Raw genomic sequence first — 22,368 nt, forward strand, 5'->3', positions numbered from 1 at the left:
CCCCCCAAACTCTGATTTTGGGATCATTTCCTCCCATTTGTACAGACTTTTTAACGTTGTGCAGTTTCAACAGTGAAACCGTTTATTATTTAAAACTAATGTAAACAAGCATTTGCAATGCAATAGGTCTCGCACTATTAAAGTTTGAGCTATTGGCATTGCTATTAATAATGCAACACAAATAGCTCAAACATTCAGTAATGCGGGACCTATTGCATTGCAAATGCTTGTTTTCTTAAGACATGGTACGGGGCAGAGTGAGAAAGGGGGTAACAAAAACGAGCAACAACATCCTTCCAAACACTGCAGTTTGTTATTACAGTCTGGCTCCAAGGAAACATCTGAGATGTACCGAGGAAAAAGCCCTGAGCTGAATAAAAACATTGACACCTAGACGAGGTTTGTCCACTTATTGTCCGGGTGGTGGGCTCCGATCACTGCCTAAACCTGCCGCGAAGGCGACTTTTACGAGCCGCAGGCTCTCCGAGGGTGAAACATGTCAAATTCCAAAACCCTGGCCCATGTGGATTCGGAAACACTAGCCCATGTGGTCACAATAGACAACCTATCCGAGGGTAACTCAGGCAGAATAGGAGACTGTGAGAACGAGTCAATTGGTGAACGAGTAGATGCATGCGCAGGTCACGTACGTACGAATGAATTAAAAAATGAATGACTGGGCACAAGGCTAAAGTATTAGTTAATGAGTACTGGCAGAGCGCAGGCACCTCTCACGAGTAGATGACACCACCCTACAACATCCTGGCCTCCCTCAGTCTTAAGCATTCATCCAGCCACACTCTCATCCCGACATCTAGAAAGACAAAAGCAAGGGGATGAGCCTGATAAGCATTCTTTTTCTCCCCCACACAGCCCTCCATGACCTCTCTTTCACAGCGTTCGAGGCTCCCACCGTGCTAGTCGTCGCTGCCGCTCTCGTCGCTCATGAGCCCGTTGGAGGGGCTTTTGGCGCCGTTGGGTCGGGTCCTCCCCAGGAACTCAATCCCCTTGTCCATCATGCCAGGCATAGTGGGGCTGCGGTGTGTTAGGTGTGAGTAAGGGGCAGCCCCTCGCCTGGCCGTCTCTGGGAGGTGGGGAAAGTTAAACATGGAGGCTGCTGCAGGCGGCGCTCGGTTACGCTTATAAACGACGCCCCTTTACGCACAGCAGGAACGTTAGAGCAGAGGCGGGGTGGTGGCTGAGGTCCGTTTGCTTTCCGTTATGCTGTCCGAGTCTGAGGACAGTTACTGGGTGCCGCTTTTCAGTCCCTGGTTGTTCCTGTCCGTCGGTCTGTGCGCTGCTGTCGCTCATTGCAGGCAGCCGAGGAAAGGAGCTTTGGTCAGTACTGCAGGAAACACCGAGGTTTGTTAGCCGCTTTCTATCTCCTAGGAGGAATCCCGCCCGCATGTGTGCTTGGACAGCAGCAGCCCTGCTCCAGGAGTGAGGGACACGGATGGGAGCGGTGGTGGGGGAAGCGGAGGGCACAGGGGTGTGGGGGTTTGGAGCAGGAGCACATAGTGGTTGCGCGGTGCCTAGGACGTGCGTGTTGAGAAACTGCATGCTGGCTTGCGAGGGAAGCGGGACAGGAGATGTGCACGCCGCGTGGCTGTAGGCGCGTACACCAACTCAAATCCGCCAAAAGCCTGCGCGTGCACATCTCCTGTCCCGCTTCCGAGGCAAGTCAGCAACAATAGATCTCGCTTGCAAGCAGCGCTTCGCTCGCAGGCGAGACCTAAAAAGGCTGCAGCTTTCAATAGGTCTCGCCTTTGGGACCTTATAAGTTTTTAGCCATGCAACGGTTGATGTTGTTGCACCAAGGATATTGTGCTGGATAACTAATCACTTATAAGGTCCCAAAGGCAAGACCTATTGGCTATGCCAATGCTTGTTTATTTATGCTGTTTTCTGCAGAAAGAATGCGACGCAAGGGTGTTAAAGACCTATGCAAGATAAAAAAAAATAAGATACAGGTAATAACAAAGAAAAATCAATTAACATGTCACATACAGGGCAAAAACCCACTGTAACCAATAAACAGGGCAGGAAAGGTGACTAACTGAATCAGCAGTCGAAGTGCATTAAAAAGAAAGTGGAGGAACTGTGATCCGGAGTGCAGCGGGGCAAAGTCTGAGAGTGGGGAGGGGTCAAAAGCAGGTCTAAAAAGAACAACATATTCTAGAACTATTTTGTTGGTCTTTCCCTTTCAGGTAACTACATACAACACACATCTTAAGTGAAAAAATAAATGCAAGTTAAACTGGCCCTTGGGAAATGTACTCTCTTATGATATGGAACCTATATTGTTTAATGCAATCACATGTAACAACAGAACCACAGAAATGAATCCTGATTAGTGCAGCGAGTAGTGATTTGTGCATTTTTAATGCTACACGGTCGCAATCTGTGAAAAAAGCACTGAATATGCAAGTCATTCTTTTAAATTTTCATTAAAAAATTCCCCAAAAGATTTCGGTTTAACATAAAAAAGTGCTTCCAGAATATAGACTTTAGTAACATGCCGACTGTACCTGGGGGCAAACATTTTTATAACTGTCCATGAAGAACACACAGGGCCGGCTTTAGGGCGGTGCGACCGGTGCAACCGCACCGGGTGCTGGCTTTCTGGGGGCGCTGTGTTTGAAAGTTTATTATGCTTTTGAAGCACCTGCTGCTGCGTTTATTTCCCCCGGCAATAACCAGGCCTCAAATTAGTGTCAAGATAAGTCGTGTGATTAATTATCTTCCTGGAGAGAGATCAGCATTTTGTATAGTTGAGGTTTTGACTTCGGTGAAGTTAGTGCAGAGGGTTAATATGCCTGCTGCAAAGAACGTGTACCAAGTAGATTACAGAGTGCCTATAATGTAAACAGATCAGCAGGTTACTGCCTTTAAAAGAGACATCCTTTTGTTACTTGCAATTTATAACTTAAAGTCCTAATATAGAATAGTGAGCTATTAACTTTCATCCTAGAACTGCATACACACTCCAAAGTATACATTATTAGAACATTGATTAATGTTGCAAAAAGGGGTGATTTGGCTAGAAATCGATTCTTATTATTAAAGAAAGCTCCCAAATATGCTATTTCTTTTTCGACTCCGAGTTTGTGCTTCTCCACACCAAGCACTCTTAAACTATACTGCCTACCAGTATGGATGACATGTGACTCCTACACTTTGAGTCCTTTGGCTTATGTAACATTTCCTATACACTGATTTACACACGTATGATTGATTGTCTCTGTCTAATGTGTGTGTGATGCAAAGTGCTCGGTCACCCGACACTGGTATGAGTGGCACTATATAACTAATTCAATGCATCTGAGAGAGTGTGGTTATGGAGACTTGGTCACTGTTAAAGGGTGCTAGTGAGAGAATCCGTGGTGGAAGTGGTTATTGGGGGGGCGCCAACAAATATTGTCGCACAGGGCGCCACCAGCACTAAAGCCGGCCCTGAGAACACACACTCCACAGCTCAGTTGATAACACTTACAGTATGCCTTCTTAAGTATTCATCTTTGTTGAGAAGCTTCAAGTAACTATCAATTAAAGCCAATGCCGGCTTCCAAACAGCCTTTGCATCTGCAGATGTACCAATTGCCCACATTTCCATTTCTTTAAGGCAGCAGGTTCCCCGACAAGAAGGCTGTCTGCCCCTCCCTCTGGGTCACATAACTGGAGACGCCCTTCCTTCTACTATGGCTGAGCCATCTCAAGGGTCGGCATTAACCCTCCCCAGGGTTTTTGTTAAATTAAAAAAGTATTGGCATGTCGTGCCCCACAGATCCCGCCCACTTCAAACTCTGAACTCAATAAAGACACCTGTAGGGGAAATGGTAAACTTGGGAAGAAATGAAATACAACAGAACCAAAAAGAGTCAAAAGGTGAAACCAAGAAATGTACTCAAAGAACAGAGAGAAGGGTGGAAACATTTAGAGAGCAATGAGACGGCTCAGACCACAAGGCTGGTATGTACCAGATGTGGCACAGCTGTGGAATTAGGGGAGAGGACTTACATGGTAGAAAAGTAGATCATGTTCTCATTCTCCAACACAGCGTCTTAGGGACAAGAGGATCTTAAGCTCAGTTTGAAAAGTTGCAACATGGCAGGTGGCACCCAGAGCTGGCGGGGGTTAATTCCAATAGTTTGTGGAGTCACCTGAGAAAGGGTTACTTCATTCACTGCTCATTTAAACGGAGGGAGGCTCAAGGAGGAGGAATGTTGCATTTATGAGCAGTCATGTGGACCTCCAGAGATGGTATCATTCTCAGTTTAGTGGGAAGGCACAGAGGTGTGTAGGGCTTTGTGTGAGATGCAAGCCGTATTAAATTGCGCTCTTGCTTCAATGGGAAGTTGGCCTTTGCAGCGTTATATGTAATGTGCTTGCATTTCTTGTATCCAGAAACAAAGCGAGCAGGAGCATGCAGCTCTGGGTCATTGGGTGGAAGGGGGCTGGCTGCACTTTGAACAGGTCAGGGAGAAGACAATACTCATGATCTAGTTTGGGAAGAACAAGCACCTGAACTCAAGTGTTAACAGAAATAAACATTCTGATAGACCCTAAGCAGCCTGGGGTGGTATCGGGTATCGAGCTCTTGGCTGAAGCATAGACTTGTCTTTGTAGATGAAGCCTGGCGTGGAGGATGCAACCCAAGGATTTGGCATTATCCATGGTAGCCGGTTTGTAATCCAGTAGAGAGGATAAGTCAGTCTACAGCTGGACGCTTAGGTTGTATTTTCCTTTAGGAAACTTAACAGTAACTCTGGTTTTGAAGGTTTGAGTTTTAGGTAATGATTAGCCATTCATCTTTGGGTGTTCACAGGGGTGTTGGAGAGTAAAGAAATATAATTCAGGGGCCAAATCACAAAATAGATTTGAAAGTCATCAGTATATTGATGATACACAATTCCCGAGGATAGCCCTAAGTGGGTCCAAATACATGCTAAAGAAATTCTGAGACAGAAAGGAGCCTTGAAAAACCCACTGTTGCAGACAGACATTGCAAGATAAAGAGTTACATATTTTAACTACTAGAATATCAAGTTAGTAGCAGTTTCCCCAAGTCAAGAAAGAGTGCATCGTCAACAACTTGCAGAAGAGCAGTCTGTGCTACAGCCTTTTCTGACCTTAGCATGACAGTTGTCTAGGAGATTGTTTAACAGCATGTGATGAAAAAGTTGAAAGCTTTATACCTTTCCTAGGCAATGTAGGCCTGAACAGGGTAGAAGGTGCTAATGTCATTAGCGTAAGCTGAAGGGGGTCTTCAAAAGTGGCGAATGTAGCCAATTTGCAGAACATCAGGGAACACAACTTGCACAAGCAAACAATTCACAAATGTGGGGCTGTAGGGTAGCAAATGTTTGGACAGCTACTTTTAAATATTTCTATGCACTGCATCACTGAAATGTTTCTGGGTTTTTACCTCAGTTATAAAACTTTAAGTAACTCCTAGTCTGAAATTTCGGTAAAATGAGACCAAGGACTCACATGCAGTGGACCGGAGGATCGGAGTTTGGGAGAAAAAAAATAAATAAATAAAAATAAAGAGTTTAATTAACTTTACCTTCTCAGCAAGAACATTCACAATGTCTTCTCATTAGCATTTAGTGACATCGACCGTGCCAACAGAAATCGGGCGCTTGGACTATTTGACTTCTATTCTTGGAGTAACCAATACCGATGTGATGCATGTGGGCTTTGCCATGTAAATGTGATTTTTAAATCTCTTCAGGAAGTCTTGTCAAGTCAGATTTCTCAAGTATTTTCGTACATTTAGTACTTCTTTCGAGATCACGTCCTTGATGAAACATTGTAATCAGCTGTGGTGCCATTAATGTCTTGCAGGGTTCCTATACAAGATTTGCCAGATCCCTACTTGAAAGTGCCTTAAAGTCAATGTTCTTGGTATCTCTTAGTCTCCTTGTTTTGTTGACCAAAGGTTTTTCGGAGAACAAAGGCAAACATGAATGGGATCTATGCAAGATCAGATCTATCAACCCACAATGAGGTCGTCAGTAGCCGGCAGGAGATGCTTCGCTATGATAGGTCAAGTGTTGAGTCTTTGGAAAGTGTAGCTCTTTGTAGTGTTGGTGGTCTATTCTTTTCCTAGCAAACTCCATCAGAGATACCAGCAAGAGGACTGCTTAGGCACAAGCAGAACGATCTCTTCTCACCCACCTCGTTTCAGTTACCAGCACTAAGAATACCCGGGGCATGGACAGCCAGACTTCTCGTCACATACCCTTCTTCCGCAAGCGATGTGCAGTAGGTGCACCGAGTAACAACCAGTCCGATGTCTTGCTTACATGCTTCGAAGACATACCAGCACTCAGAAAGCCAGGCACAAAGAACTTTATCTCTTGCTCTCAGACCTTCCTCCTCCATGTTCCTAAGATAAAAGCACTGAGAAATTTAGGGCATGTTGGAGGGAGGACCACCGGGGAGTCGGGGAGACTATTCCGGCGCCCTTCCTGCCGCAAAGTTATAGCCGAGCGCCGCTGAGAAGCCCCCTCGGGGAGGTCTTTCTCCTATGATCGTACTAGGCCCAGTAATACCACCACACAGGACTCAATATCAGTTGCTTGATTTGGTTCTTTATCAGCAGTAGTACGTTCAATATTTACAGTGGGATCAAGGGATCCAGTAAGAGTCTCAATGTCTTTTAGAGGGATAGGGTAGCAGGACAGTCTTAGTACCAATCAGGTACGGGAGGGCTCTGCGCCAGACCTTGCGTGCTGGTCTCAGAGAAGCTCGGACGTGGGGAGCCGCGACGGCGTCTGCAGGGCTCGGGTGGTAGTTCCGCTTGGGTCGAGCCGCGACACAGTCAGCAGGGCTCCGGTGGTAGGTCCGCTTCGGTCGAGCGGCGACGAGGTCAGCTGGGCTCTGATGGTAAGGTTCAACAAGGTCGGGCCGCGACAGCGTAAGCAGGGCCCCAAAGGTTCGTGTAGGTCTTAAAGCACGGTGGAGCCGCGACGTCGTCAGCAGGGCTCAGAGTGTGGGTTCAGGGTGAGTCTTCTTCCGTAGGGTCAGCCGCGATCCGATCAGCAGGGCTCTAGACTCCAGGATACAACTGTTGTCCTGTTGTCGGGTCGCCCCAGATATAGGACTGGAGCCCTTTGATGTCCGGACCCTTGCGCCCGGAGGGGGCGGAGAGGCCGGGTAGGGAGCGGCCAGACGCCCAGCAGAAGAGGCGCCAGGCCCCAGAGAGCTGTGGGGCGATCGCACCTAGGTGTGGAAGGACGGTTGGGGGTCCCATCGATACTGCCCTCCGCCGGGAGTGGGAAGGGTTCACGTGGTATCCCCCGGGCCAGGGGTTGGCGCCTCGATGTCGGGCCTCGCTGGGACAGAGGCCGGGTGGAGCGGGGTCACGTAGGTGGTCACGTGGAGTGACGTATAATCCAAAATGGAGGAGCCCCGAGGTGCATGGGACCTCGTGCGGCTTAGCGAGGGGGAACAGGACCACGCCACGAGGCCGGCTCCAACAGGGCACATCCAGTCTGCTCTCTTGTTCACAACCCTTCCTCCATCATGATCCTCAGACACCAGGAATGCTTCGGCACAGAGTCTCAACTCATGCTCAAATAACCTTGGGTGATATCAGCACTCAGAACTGAAGGCCACATCTCGTCTGATTTCATGCGTTCAGTCTCCTAAGGGATACCAGCACTGCAAGGAGATATATGGATACCACCTCAGCGATTTCTATTCTGGTTTTGCTGGAGGAAATGAACATGCATCTTCAAATGTCTCCCAAACAACACTAGAAAAACTGTCACTCACGCCCTCGTCACCAGAAAATTGGACGGCAAGAACACCAAGCAACTCACTAGAAGACTACAAACCACCCAGCACTCGGCAGCCACACTCATCCTCAACCTCTCACATTACACCTCAGGGATCTCCACTGGCTCCCGATACACAAATGTGCTAATTTCAAACTCCTCACACACACAATCAAGGCACTACACAACTTAGGCCCCACATACCTGAACAGTTGCATCTGCTTCCACCAACTACCCAGACATCTCTGCTCCACAGGTGTCCTATTTGCACACATCCCACACGTACACAGAACCATATCAGGAGGAAGGGTGTTCTCTTATATCACTCAAAGTGTGGAACGGCCTCCCACTCCACATCAGAGCCTACTCCTCTCTCAGTCAGTTCTGCAAGAAGTTGAGGACCTGACTTTTCAAATGACCAACCGACCATAGGAGCACACACCTGCTCAGCACCAGGATACTCTTGTGTGTGATAGTGGGCTTTACAAATACACAAAATTACATATACTGCTGAGACTTGGGATTAGAATTTAACCTGGATAAGTCTAAATTATTATAAATAAGCGGACAAGTGGGTGGCCCACTGTAGTTCAAGTTTAGTTCAAGTTTAAGCCGAATTAGTGCTTTTACGAGGAAGGTAATATAAAACCTCTTAGACTTGCCCATAAAGTTCATGCAGATCACTCACAGAAAGCTGTAAAATCTATTAAACAATAGTTGGACAAAAAAAGGGACATTTTACCACAGGACATACACAACGTATTCTATGGGCAGGAGCTTGTCCCACTATGCTATCTTAGCTATGTTTCCAAGTTCTGACACCCTCCCCCAATTTGAAGAATGCCTATTTAGTATCACCCCTCTTCAGTGTTGTTTTTCGAGAGTGGCCTCTTGTAAATGGTATCAGTGGACTGCAACCCAGATGTGAACCCTGTTTTTAAGGCGCGTACCCACGCTCCTTGCCGCCGGACCTTTCCCTTTCAGTACATACTTTCCTGTCTACAACTGCCACGTTATTACTGTAGTGCAGTGTAGGCGGGAAAATGTCTGCCACAATGGAATACATGGTAGGAAGGCCACATACCTTCCAAGGAGGAATTCAGAAAGCACTGGGCCCACATACTGCAGGAGGGGTCAGCAAGGGTAGGCCAGGAGATACAGCTGCTTCTACTGAGGAACAAGCCAGATTTTATTCCTAAGAACTGTTCGGAAGTCAAAAAGGCCTTACTTTTTCCCCCCTTACCCCAGTCAGACTTTACTAATCAATTTTATTTGGGTTTATATTGGTGATAGGACAACTTAACACTTATTTCAGACGTGCTTGATTAACTACATATTTTTCAAAGTGTATAATTATGACAAAACGTCGTTATCTCCAGAACAGGCACCAAGTACTAAACAGGCACAATAATTAAGTTGAAAATGAAAAACTAGGTTAATATTCTTTGAGGGGGCCAATTGTGGCTTTTTAGAAGCAAGGTTGCACGATTACGTGAAAAATGGACTTACAGATGCACCTCAATGACAAACGGGGTTCGATTTTTTTTTCTTCAGATTTATATAGCGCTAACTCGACCCGAAGGTATTGGCGCGCTTTACATGAGCACCAGTTACGTTACACAAGGACACATTCATTTTTAGGTCTCGCCGGACCCAGCGCATGTGCTGGTCTGGCGAGACTTTTAGTAAGGGCATAAAAAAATGCTGCCATGGCCGGCCTAGAGCTTGAGTGCATGTGCGCGGGCGCGCGCTTTTCGCTCGCCGAGCTGCGATCACTTTCCCTTTCGCGGCTGCTTTGATGTTACGGCCACATGGCCAATGCTAGTCTCAGAAAGTCTCAAAGATGCACGGACGAGCTCTAAATGTGCTACGTTTAAGCTATATTAAAAAAAAAAAAAAAAAAAGAAGTGCACAACTCTGTCTGCCCATCCATGTATACACATCCTATCCCTGCGCATCGTCCACCGCGGCCAGACAGGCATTGTAGGACTCGGTGGCGCCTGTCTCTCCCCATCATCCCTTCGCCTTGATTTACACATACATGTCCTCACTGCCAAACACCACACTGCAATGTGTCTTTGTAGCGCTCTGTGCATACCGGTAGATCGCAGCGCTAAGAACCCATCCATGCGAGGAGAGCTCATTGTTACACCCACACAGATACAGGTGTGTATTGCACACACAAAGGGATATATATCAGGGGTCATGAGGACTAAGACAACAGAGAGAGGGTCGTCCGGCTCCGCAGAGCCCCCTTACCTCTGCTTAGGCCTGGGCAAAAATTTTGTTCCGTTCGCGGAAATTGCGATAATTTGACATTTTCGCGTTCCGCGGAGAGCGCGAAAATGTCAAAATTTCCGCTTTCCGCAGCTTGGCGATAATTTGTTTCTTGCTCGCGCTGTAAAATAATACATTCTCGCGCGCGATCGCCTTACCTGAATCCCTGCGTTCGCCGACAAGTTTTCTTGATCCGGTCGCGTTCTCCATGAGATGTTGGATTGTTTTTAGCCATTTGCGCTGTCTTGCGACAGTTCGCGCCCGCAGTGACGTCATGTGTCGCGCGATCACGTCTTTCTTCTCGCGATCATGCACCGCGAGACAACTCAAAACAAGATGGCCGCGCCCGCGAGCAACCACATGGGCAAGTTGGCGACCCGCAACCATGCAGAAAATCTCGCGAACATGCGGGAAAAAAATTCTGCATCTTCGCAATATTTCTGCTTGTTTGCGATAATTTTAAACATTTTTGCGATTATTTGCGAAAGTGGATTTCGCAAATTCCGCCCACCCCTACCTCTGCTCCGTAGGAGACGCTCGGCATGTGCAAAATCCAGTGCTTCGTCTTGTCAACGATGCTACGGCGGGCAGCATCCTCAAGAGACGCGCCAGGGAGTGGGATCTGTTGCTTGTCCGCCCTCCTAGTCTGGGGATGTCTTCTTATTCCCCCTATTTTTTGCTGCTGTTTCTTTTGGGGGTTGTTACCGGCGCCCCTTTTTCGTAGAAAAGAGAAGCCGAAAAACGTGAGCGTTTTGTGTTACAAAACGTAATTCTTTGATGGTTCCAGAGTACCGCTCATTAAAGCCCACCGAGCACCCCCCATCCTTAGGCCATTTTCATTAACAAAGGCGTATAATAACAAATTGTAGATTGTTTTACCCAAAGCGCTTTACAAAGAACACCTTTCTGTGTCTAATTATCACTTTCTTTGAAATGGTACTCATATCGGCCTCAGGAGGATGAAAAGCGAAGTCTCCTCTGCTGGCGTTCAAACCTATGACATGTAAAATGTAGACACACAGGTATCTGCTGAGGGCAGCATAGCACCAAAAGGGGTGGAGGCAGGCTCTGAAATGGGCAGAAATGTGCTTCCAATTATGAACATCTGTAAACGTTCTCTTTGTTGTATGTAGCGCTAGCTGACAAAGCCTCACAGCTTCACAGCGCTATAATAACTTTCATTTTACTCTCCAACTGGCGTTCTTTTCCTTATGCTAGGAAAGATGAATGGTTGTGTCTGTTCTATCGGGTTTTGAGCCTGCGGTGTGCAGTTGAAGACAGTTTTCTCCAACAGGTGCTTTAATCCACGGAGATACTCTGCTTTCTTTCTATAATTCTATAATTTTTCCTTTCGCTGTTTGGTTCAATCATTTTTTCCTCACAAGTCTCCACTCTTTATTTGCTTTCTCTGGTTCTCTTCATTCCTTTTGATTCCCCTCTTCATTTGCTAGATGATTTGTTACTCTTCCCGCGCCCTGTCACTCCCCAGGAGTGAATGGGCGAATCAGAAGGGGAACGAAGGATGGGTGCCCAACAGCCAGGAACCTCGGCATTAGAAGGATGAGTGGTGGGGTGAAGATGGCAATTAAACTCTAGCCTGCAGAGGCCACACGCACACAACTGCAGCAGGTGCATTAGCCCAGCGATCTCACCAGCTGTAATCCTTTCCATTCGATTGGCTGTATTCCTTTGCTGTCTTGTGGAATCTCCTCTACTTCATCAGTTTAAATCCTCGTTTATCCACCTACCCATATCTGCATTCCATACCGTGTTCCATTCTCCTTGTACGCAATTTCACCATTATTTTCTCTTTTTTCTCTATATTCTTTCCTTCATTTTCACCATTCTCTTACTCTTTATTTCACTATATTCCTCCCTAGTTCTTGCACCCTTTCTGTCCTTCGTTCACCCGGCCAACCATCCTTTCTTTGACCACCCCTCATCCTCTCTTGGTCACGTTGACATAAAAGGCGCACTTGTAGAATTGAGGGAATCTGCTGGAGGGCCCCCACAGATAATGGATGGTTATTGCTACTCCATTCAATGGCAGTTGCTTTTTCGACCTCAGAAGGATGAAAAGCTAAGTGTACTGGGATTCGAACCCGTGACTGTGTGCTCAAACACAAGGCACAGCTTATTTCCTCCTCTCCATTTCTTTTTTCCTCTCGTTTCTTTCCTCTTCCCATTTCTTCTGTTCTTTTTCCCCCCTCGTTGCCCTCCATTACTCTTTCAATGTCTTTCTTTCTTTTTCCCTATTGCTTATGATGAGATCTCACTGGCAGTCCAACATTCTTGACATGTAGTGAGACGAAAGCTGGCATGGATTCGAGGAGTGGATTTAAGAACGGTCACATATTTATCAAATAGGATGTATTTTATTGAATTCACACTGTGCTGATGGAGGTAAATATCATCTAGAACTCCACGCCCCAACTCACATCTATGTATAGGGGCAGATATTATAAAACTGTAAAAAAAAAAAAAAAACTTTTAAATGGAACAATGTCTACAACAACCACCTGTTAGCAACATTCTCAAAGATAATTCCACCCTTTTGCTAGAGCCATACTTTAAAGTGGACCTTAAAAATTTCAAAGTTATGCGGACTGAATGCCTGGCGTCTTATGGATAACTCCTTCTTGGATACTCAGAGACAGATGAAAAACACACTATGCGGAAGACAAGGTTATGGTGAAGGAAGTTTTCTTGAGACATGAACATCAGAAGAATAAAGATAATTTGTTTAAATCAGCATAAAACATAATGCTCTAAAGTTGTTAAAGTTTTTTTTTTATATCTGCTGGCGAAACACACCTTGCTCCACAAGCGCAAATCAAAGTATTTCACTTTTTGAACACGGATATAAAAAAGACAAGCATTGGCATAGCCAATAGGTCTCGCTTTTGGGACCTTATAAGTATTTAGTTATGCAGCAGAATATCCTTGGTGCAACAACACCAACTGTTGCATAGCTAAACACTTATAAGGTCCCAAATGCAAGACCTATTGGCTATGCCAATGCTTGTTTGCATTTGGTAGGCCCTGGGAGATTCAGTGATTTGCCCAGAATCACAGGATGCTGAGCCGATGCGGAGGCTTGAACCTGGTTCCCCAGCATCAAAGTCGGCTCTGGCCGTAAGGCCATATCCTCTCCTCTGTTGTGGAGAAAACATCCAGATTGCCAATCACCATCTTTCTTAAGCAGACTACTTACATGATTATGTTCCGTTACCATCTCAAAGTAGCAAATGTGCACTCTGCAAATAATATTGATAGTCAGTGCAGGAGAGAGCATGGCACCTCTAATCCGGGGTGTACGTCTCAAGCTGAACATTAAATGCAAAGTTTCTTCGGGAAACTGCTACATGAATCAGCCACCATTGGAATCTGGTGCCAGAGTGATGACAGAACTTGGTGTCTGCCAAATGCAAACAGAAAGATACCCTGCGTTATGAATGAAACAGCCCAAAAAAGGGCGCCACTGGAATACACTAGCCCTTCCACTTAAATGCACGTCAAAAAAAAGTATGGGATCTGTAGGACAAGCCCTTCAAGATAGGGGGGGGGTTCTGCGTCCCTTGCTGACATATGTAAAGAGATTGTGAGGCAGTTACATTGCTAACTAGACTGAGAATGCTGGGGCCATCTGTGTGAATCAATGACACTTTGGTAGTGGGGATGCCAAGGAGGGGATACAGGGCAGATCGCGGATGGGCTGGGGCGCAGCGGAAGCAAATGTTCAACACTTGTTAGGAATAAGAGGTTAACCTGAATAATCAAGGAGGCAGTGACCTGGAAAATACAACCTAAAGAAGTGTGCAACACGAGTCATTCTCGGTCTCAACAAGATGTACACATAAATAAATACAACTCAACCTACCAAGTGGTGAAGAACCTAGTTTTATCTCTGCTGTGGGTTCTCTCCACTCAAGTCAAGAGGACTTGGTGAAAAGATTAACTAAGGCAGGCTGGAAGACACATCCTCACAAATACTTGAGGAACTTCATTTGCGGCCTATAAACAAACTGACCCATATGGACCAAGCAAATGAGTAACATACTCCGGAGTGGTTAGTATCCAAAGGTATAACTTGTGTTCCACTAACCCCGGGTGCAAGTACTTAAAATAGTTAACAAAAAGCTACAACAGACTTTCTCTCAATGATGAAAATGTGAAGATCGACCAGTAACCCGACAGTAAGAACGTGCTTTCCTTCTCTTGAGGCAATATATGTCAAAAGGGCAAGTTTGCATTTTTTAAATTAGAATCTTGCCGACATCTTTTCATTTCAGAGCGCACTTCAACTTCTAGCATAGTCTCAACAAGAAAATGATGGAAGTAAAGTCCCCCCTCCACTTTCTGCTGTGAGAGCTATTCTTGAGCTCTGAACCAGCGGCGGAGCGGACTACTGGGCATCGAGGCCTGTGAAAGATAGCTTGTCTTAGCTCTTTCCAAATGAAACAGAACTTCTATGATCCCAAATGCAGGCCAACAGTAGATCATTGTGAGTAGTATCATTCAATATTAACACTTTGAGCCCTTCCACAGTTCTGACAATCACTTCAGCTAAGAATTACTAATGCTAGGACACATGAAGAGCTCAGTGTGTGATGCATAAACCAGAAGCATGAACAAGGGAAACTTCAGCCAGAGAAGGGAGATACTGTAAAAAGACATCCATAGAGTACAGAAAAACTAATCACTGGGGTCCGTAAGTGCGAAATGTTTATGTGAATGTACTGCTCAACGACTATGCCTCAACCCTCATATCTGAGCGTTTAAGCCCTCAAGCCAGGAGAGATCTATCCTGCGTCAGCATGCATCTTCTTCAGTGATAATGCTGTGGGATATTAGACGTACCCTGAAGTAACACTCATAATCATGATCAGTTTTACCCCTGCGCGTTGAGACACAGACGTTGAGTTGTTACTGAGACGCAAGGACTTTGTAAGCTCCTGAGCATCTTTGCTGTCGTTCCAGTCTCCCTCTTGAAACATCATGGTGGGCATCGGAGACTCTTGATCCTACTGCCGCTCTGCTACAAGCCCTGGAACAGAAGGAAAATCATGAATGTGATGCATCAGCCGTATGAATTAAATCACAGCTGCTTCCTGTCGGCTATTACTCTAGCCTTAAACAACAGTGCACACACTCTCCAAGTACTCACCTTTGTAACACATGTATTCACATAATCAAAACAATCAATTCCTTCTAACCGTCCGGTCACTTGAATGTAATTTATCTAATCAAGAAGTACTAGAGAATGACCCAACAGCTGAAGAACTTTTTAAGCATCTTCAAGCATAATAAACACACATAAGAGTATTGGTAGGTCATTTGTTATTAACCTCAAGTCTACACATAGTCTCTTGTCTGTCATCACACATCCCACTATTTTTCATTCCCAATTCTACAGAGACAAATATCACTTTTATAGTGTCCATCTCCCCATCTGACTCGTGCCTGACTCTGCTTTAGTCAGGATCTATCGGAGGCATTGGATTTCATTAAAATCTCCAATTTTTTATGCTATTTACAACACACCTATGCAAGAGCTATTGGCTTTTGGCAATATTGTTTTAGTCCTGATGTGCAACTTTTTTACAAAAAGGGTTATTATGGCATATAAAATAATATTACAATATGATTCTATGATAACTTTTGTGTAGTATATGGTATAGTAAGGCCTGGCATTGTATAGCATGACATCGCCTGTCATGGCATTGTCTAGCCTGTCCTGGTATAGCATGGTATGGTATGGTATGGCCTGTCATTGTATAGTATGGTGTGGTCTGGCCTGTCACGGTATGGCATGGCCTGACATTATATGGCATGCATGGCCTGACATTATATGGCCTGACATTACATGACATGGCATGGCCTGACATTACATGGCATGGCCTGACCTGTCATTGTATAGTATAGTATGGCCAGTCAGTGTATGGCATGGCCAGTCAGTGTATGGCATGGCCACCAGTGTATGGCATGGCCAGCCAGTGTATGGCATGGCCAGCCAGTGTATGGGATGGCCAGCCAGTGTATGGCATGGCCAGTCAGTGTATGGTCTGTCATTGAATAGTGTGGTATGGCCTGTCATCGTATAGTATGGCATGACTGGCCATCGTATAGTATGGCATGACTGGCCATCGTATAGTATGGCATGACTGGCCATCGTATAGTATGGCATGACTGGCCATCGTATAGTATGGCATGACTGGCCATCGTATAGTATGGCATGACTGGCCATCGTATAGTATGGCATGACTGGTCATCATATAGTATGGCATGACTGGTCAGTCAGTGTATGGTATGGTCAGTCAGTGTATGGTATGGTCAGTCAGTGTATGGTATGGTCAGTCAGTGTATGGTATGGTCAGTCAGTGTATGGTATGGTCAGTCAGTGTATGGTATGGTCAGTCAGTGTATGGTATGGTCAGTCAGTGTATGGTATGGTCAGTCAGTGTATGGTATGGTCAGTCAGTGTATGGTATGGTCAGTCAGTGTATGGTATGGTCAGTCAGTGTATGGTATGGTCAGTCAGTGTATGGTATGGTCAGTCAGTGTATGGTATGGTCAGTCAGTGTATGGTAGGGTATTGCTGGTCATTGCATAGTATGGTATGGCCTGTCATTGCATAGTATGGTATGGCCTGTCATTGCATAGTATGGTATGGCCTGTCATTGTATAGTATAGTATGGCCTGTCATTGTATGGCATGGTATGGTATTGTATGGCCCGTCAGTGTATGGTATGGCCAGTCAGTGTATGGTATGGCCCGTCAGTGTATGGTATGGCCCGTCAGTGTATGGTATGGCCCGTCAGTGTATGGTATGGCCCGTCAGTGTATGGTATGGCCCGTCAGTGTATGGTATGGCCCGTCAGTGTATGGTATGGCCCGTCAGTGTATGGTATGGCCCGTCAGTGTATGGTATGGCCCGTCAGTGTATGGTATGGCCCGTCAGTGTATGGTATGGCCCGTCAGTGTATGGTATGGCCCGTCAGTGTATGGTATGGCCCGTCAGTGTATGGTATGGCCCGTCAGTGTATGGTATGGCCCGTCAGTGTATGGTATGGCCCGTCAGTGTATGGTATGGCCCGTCAGTGTATGGTAGGGTATTGCTTGTCATTGCATAGTATGGTATGGCCTGTCATTGTATATTATAGTATGGCCTGTCTTTGTATGGCATGGTATGGTATGGTCCGTCAGTGTATGGTATAGCCTGTCAGTGTATGGTATGGTATTGCTTGTCATTGCATAGTATGGTATGGCCTGTCATTGTATAGTATGGTATGGCCTGTCACTGTATGGTATGGCCTGTCATTGTATGGTCTGTCATTGAATAGTATAGTATGGCATGTCATTGTATAGTATGGCATGGCTTGTCATTGTATAGTATGGTATGACTGGTCATTGTATAGTATAGTATAACCTGTCATTGTATAGTATGGTATGGTATGGCCTGTCATTGTCTGGTATGGTATGGCTTGTCATTGTATAGTATAGTATGGCCTGTCATTGTACAAGTATGGTATGGAATGCCACTGTACAGTATGGTATGGCTAGTCATTGTATAGTATGGGACGGCCTATCATTGTGTAGTATGGTATGGCTTGTCATTGTATATTATGGTATGGTAATCATTGTTAGAAAGTACACATTGAGCTGCGGAAGGAAGCACAATTGGAGTGGCCAAACAAGTAAAATAGTCATTTACAATATAATGTTATTTTCACGCTAGAATGTTCTATCCAACCCTTAATCGGGCAAACATAAATCAATTTAAAACACACCCTGTGTTTTTTGCATAAAACATTTTAATCATGTCCAAGACATTCTATAAATCAAAAACTTGTATCAAAAAAATCACTTTGTTAAAAACTAAACTAGTGATTACCTAACAGCGATATCGCAAAGTCATTAATGTATTTTGAAATACTTGTTAAAAGCAACACTAACAACCTGTGGCCTGCTGCACCAAAGATTAGATGATGAGAGGATGAAAAGTAAAAGCAAACCAATACGGGAAATGAGGGTGAAAGCAACAGCATGGACCAGCAGCAAGCCAACCTACAGGGGCAGAGACAAAAAGCAGAAGCAACAGAAGGGAACTCCCCCCAAAAAGATATGGTTAAAAAAAGGAAGCAGTATTTGATCCATGCTCCAGGGATGTGGGAAACACACAAACAGGAAGTGAAGCCAGCATGTGCTGACCAAACAGAAGCCAGCAAATAAGACTGGCAGTGAAGCCAATGGATGGTAAGCAATGATTGTGCTCTAAATGCCCTGTATGTAAACAAAATGTCTTGCACGCACCAGATCATGCGCTGTCTCAGGCAAGACCTAACAAGCATTGGCATAGCCAATAGGTCTCGCCTTTGGGACCTTATAAGCGTTTAGGCATGCAACAGTTGATGTTGTTGCACCAACGACATTGTGCTGGATAACTAAACACTTATAATGTCCCAAAGGCGAGACCTATTGGCTAAAAAAACTAATAATGTGTGTTTGCACCGTCACATGAAAACAGAGTTCTGCCTATGGGTGTGTCACGTGCCAGTGAGCTGGGGCTGTAGTCCGGAGGTGACTGCCCTTTTACAAGTGACCATCAAGGGACGCTGACAAGCCCACCCATTGGGCTCAATATACCGTTGCGGAAATCCATCATAACGGTGGAATGTTCATATTAGCAAATGCCACGTCATGCCAACTGTGCCCACCCAGCAGTGTGGACGACTCCACGTCCGTGGCATTCAGAGTTTGTGAAGTATGTTTGTATAGCGGGCCGATCTTGCAGGCACCCAGCAGTGGCCCTGGATGCGCCAGGGATGAGGATTTCATGTTCTAGTTTATCCCTTGGGGAAAAATAGGTTTTAAACTATCCCCCTGCAGTTGACCTTGAGCCCACCAGATACAGCGTCGGCAGACAGTACAACTTCCCTCTGGTGGGTAATCATTCATTAAAATGAGGCTACGATGCTCAGGAGATGCCCCTAGCATGAGCATGACCTGCTCATCCTCAGAGGCAGGAGTAAATCAAGTGCACGCCCGGGTCATCCCCTCAGAGGAGGAGTAAGTGCACACCAGTCTCTCTCTCTCAGAGAGGAGTAGGTGCGCGCCAGTCTCACCCCCTCAGAGAGGAGTAAGGGTAAGTGCGCATCTGCCTCACCCCCTCAAAGTGGAGTAAGTGGGTGTCAGTCTCATTCCCCAGACAGGAGTAAGTGCAGCCTGCCTGCTGCGCACCGGTCTCGTCCTCTCAGACAGGAGTAAGCGCATTTTGCGCATGCCTGTCTCATCCCCTCAGAGAGAAGCAAGTGCAGCCTACACATGCCCGTCTCACTCCTCAGACAGGTTTAAGTTCTGCCTGCGCATGCCCGTCTGCCGCCCTCAGACAGCGCCAAGTGCGGCCTGCTGCTGCGTGCCTGTCTCATCCTCTCAGACAGGAGTAAATGCAGTCTACACATGCCCATCTCACTCGTCAGACAGGTTTAAGTTCTGCCTGTGCATGCCCTTTTGTCGCCCTCAGACAGCGCCAAGTGCGGCCTGCTGCTGCGTGCCCGTCTCATCCTCTCAGACAGGAGTAAGTGCAGGCTGCTGCGGTTTGAACTCTCGCCCGCACCTCGCAGGCGGGTGGGGGTGAAAGGGCACGGGGCGCTGCTGCGGTCGCACACGCTTGACACTTAGTACGTGCTTGTATTTAGACGACCAGCGCCGGCAGACGTATGGTGACAGCGCAGTGATGGACACTCCCTGGAGATTGCAATTAAAAGGGGTCTCAGCCCTCTTCGCTTTCGTTACTCTTCCCTGAGCCCATTAGCTGCTCCCAGGACGGGTCTGGCTCGGGGTCTCAGATGGCGTTGCTGTGGTATTGATGCACCGGTCCAGATGCGCAGCTGTCTGAAAATCCATCCTTCCCTCCTTGAAGCGCTGTGCGTCCCCGGGGCCGCGCGCACTGTGTGAATTGTAGGAGGTTGCAAGTAAACCTGCAGGCCGTGGGCGGAGCAAAGGCGGGACATGCACCTGCCTATGCCCAATTGCGTGCTGTCTTTCTTAGAAAGACGCACGCAAAGCCCAATAGCCTGTGAGAAAAACAAAAACACACGCACGAGCGTGTGGTGAGCTTTGGTGAGCTTTCTGAAGCCCCTTACTTAAAGTCTCGCAGAGCAGTGCATGCGCTGCTCTGCGAGACCTAAACAGGAATGCTCAGCAGTTTCCAAACGCTGGTAAAGTGAAACAAGGGTGTCTGCTCAATCCACTCCTTTTTTCACTCCACACACATGAGATCTACAAAGATGTTTTGCAAGCCTCTCAAGAAAAAAGGTCATCTATTGAGGGCTGTCAGGTGTCAATTACTATATGCAAAATGATTCCTGTCTCACAGCCGGCACTTCAAAAGAAATACAAGACCAAGAAAAAGGCATGGCAAAATAATGTGACACAAATGGCCTGATAATAAACACAGAAATAATGATCTTCACAACAAAACAAAAAAATACACATCACAACAGAACCTTGACCCTCAGGGCCTATAAACCTTGAAGAGGACAGCATGTTCACCTACATGGGCCTAATGCGGACCAGCAACATGAACTGGGACACACATTTTAAAAAAGTAAGTGAAAAATAAGGTGCATCATTAAATACCATCCTCTGACTTGTCCATTCTCATGGAAACAGATTTTCCTAGCTTATCAACGATTTAGCCCTGGCAACCATGAGGGGTAAGATAGACTCCGTAGCCTGGACAAAGCCATCTAAAATGGAACCTGATGTAAGGATATTCTGGAATACAGTGCTAATGCTCCCAGCCGGCGTTCTGACCTTTGCTCTGGTATGCTCTGTCAACTATAGCTCTATCTTTGATAGATGCAGAATATCAGTAATAAAATATGGGCTGAAACACTGACAGTTCGCCAGAAACAGAACATGGAAGAAGTGTTGTAGCGAAGGATACAAAAAAGCAGGTAGGATTTGGATAAGATAGTCTTTAATCCATCAAAAGACATGTCGCCAAGGAGCCACCACTGTGCTCTCTTCCAGATGTGCCCCAACTGACCACCAGTGAAACGTACCAGATACAGAAATGGAACCCAGAACTAACATTCTACTACAACACTCTAAAATCCGCTCAAACATATACAGAGCATAACATATCTCTCTTTTTAAACAAACCAAATCAAATGCTATATAACATAAAAATAAAAGAACAAACTAAACCAAAGAGAAAACCACATGAAACATTTTTAAAACATAACAAAACAATAACTGTATGAAAATGCAATTAATACAAGTTCAGATAAATATTTTGTACAATGACTATACCATAAGTGAACTCTTATCTCAACTCTCATGGCACATATATTTCACAAGTAGACCTACATAGTCGCACCTCAGTGGGAACACCATCAGACCTACCCAATGGGAGTCTTGTTGACACACCTGCTTTCCTACTTATCCTCTCTGGTGTATCATCACAACTTTACCAACATTCCACCAATGTCCACCCTCCATCATTACAGCATTACCACAGATTGTTTTTTTTACCATCACTGGATTACCATAGCTGGCACTCCCTTTTGTCACGGAATTACGTTTTACACGTACTACATCACCAGGATGAACAGTTTGCTGTTTGGTGGGCTTTATGATGACATATCGGTCTTTCATTTTATTCTGTCCATATACCACTCTACTCAGCATAGCCGTTCAATCCACACTACTTGTACATTTATTCTGTATAGACTTAAATAACCATGCAGGATAAAGAATTTAAGTGGATTTACGGTCCTTACGTAACTCAAACAGGGACATCTTGATGAGAGAATGTGGCGCTGTGTAATAAAACCAAAACACTGATGTCATGGCTTTTTCTGTGTCATAATTATTGTTTTTGGCCCATTTTACACAATCAACTACCACCCTAGTTATCCTCTCCACCAAACCATTGGTTTGAGGGTGATAAAGTGAGCTCATTAATGTTTCAAAGCAGACTCATTCAAGAACAATTCCATTTAATGATTAACACATTATGCTCCGTTGTCTGAGATTATGGACTCTGGGAAACCTTCCCTCATGAATATATCTTTAAAAAATCTAACCGCATTGCCAGCAGTAGGTGTGGAACAAAGACGATCTTCAGGTCACTTGCTATGGTATGGTAGTCCATTAGCACAAAGGCGTATCGTAAATCATAAGGAAGAAAATTGAACGGCCCTACCATGTCACTTCCTGCTTTCATCCAAGGTTTCTCAAGAATAAGTACAGGTTGTAGAGGAGGTGTCACAACCTTAAGTCCCTTTTTGGCTTTGAT

General features: G+C 45.7%; 1 protein-coding gene across 3 annotated transcripts in view; it reads right to left on the reverse strand.

Moving 5' to 3' along the window:
- Positions 1-22,368, reverse strand: part of RRP8 (ribosomal RNA processing 8) — a 208,302-nt gene that overhangs the window by 38,334 nt on the left and 147,600 nt on the right. For 2 of the 3 annotated variants that reach the window (XM_085623551.1, XM_085623552.1), the window contains exon 2: positions 14,957-15,108. In XM_085623551.1, coding sequence (XP_085479677.1) covers positions 14,957-15,070 — 114 coding nt within the window. In that variant the 5' untranslated portion in view covers positions 15,071-15,108. Of the gene's footprint in view, positions 1-14,921; positions 15,109-22,368 lie in introns of all 3 variants that reach the window. The other variant, XM_085623553.1, reaches the window with a different exon arrangement.

This window comes from Triturus cristatus, chromosome 8 (assembly GCF_964204655.1).
Source record: "Triturus cristatus chromosome 8, aTriCri1.1, whole genome shotgun sequence".
Lineage (NCBI taxonomy): Eukaryota > Metazoa > Chordata > Amphibia > Caudata > Salamandridae > Triturus > Triturus cristatus.